At 40.7% G+C, this 474-nt stretch overlaps 1 protein-coding gene across 3 annotated transcripts in view; it reads right to left on the reverse strand.

The window, feature by feature from the left end:
- Positions 1-474, reverse strand: part of LOC119594556 (furin-like protease 1) — a gene marked incomplete at its 5' end in the record, with an annotated part of 24,037 nt that overhangs the window by 20,821 nt on the left and 2,742 nt on the right. For all 3 annotated transcript variants that reach the window (XM_037943588.1, XM_037943587.1, XM_037943586.1), the window contains 1 exon segment: positions 227-350. In XM_037943588.1, the coding sequence (XP_037799516.1) occupies positions 227-350 (124 nt within the window).

The following is a 474-nucleotide window of genomic DNA, read 5'->3' on the forward strand; positions in this document are numbered from 1 at the left end:
ATGGACACGTGATGGGTGGGGGAGGGGGCGGGGGAGAAGACGTAACATTAAATATTATTCGGGCAAGTGGGAGAGTGTATGAGCATTTTATTTATCATATATTTTTTTAATAACTATCCTACCTACCTATATTGAGAACGAAACAAAATATATATATATACCCTTAACCTACTTACATTTCGAAATATATCCAAACCGAAATTTGAGAGAAAAAAAAGAATCAAACCTGTAGCCGACGAAATGCTCAGAGTCCAGATGGAGTTCGTGTAGCCGTCGCAGTTGCAGTTGTCCTGATCTCGACCTCCGTTTCCTGAAGCCCACACGAAGATGGAACCCTTACCCCCTCGCCCCTGTCAAAGAAACGCAAGTCATACTGGTATATCCCCTAACAATTGAGGGAAATAATATAACCCAGCATACAAAAACAAAAAAGTGAAAACCTATTCCTCAAACTCAAAAACGATCCCAGCATAT

The sequence above is a fragment of the Penaeus monodon genome, chromosome 34, assembly GCF_015228065.2.
Source record: "Penaeus monodon isolate SGIC_2016 chromosome 34, NSTDA_Pmon_1, whole genome shotgun sequence".
Lineage (NCBI taxonomy): Eukaryota > Metazoa > Arthropoda > Malacostraca > Decapoda > Penaeidae > Penaeus > Penaeus monodon.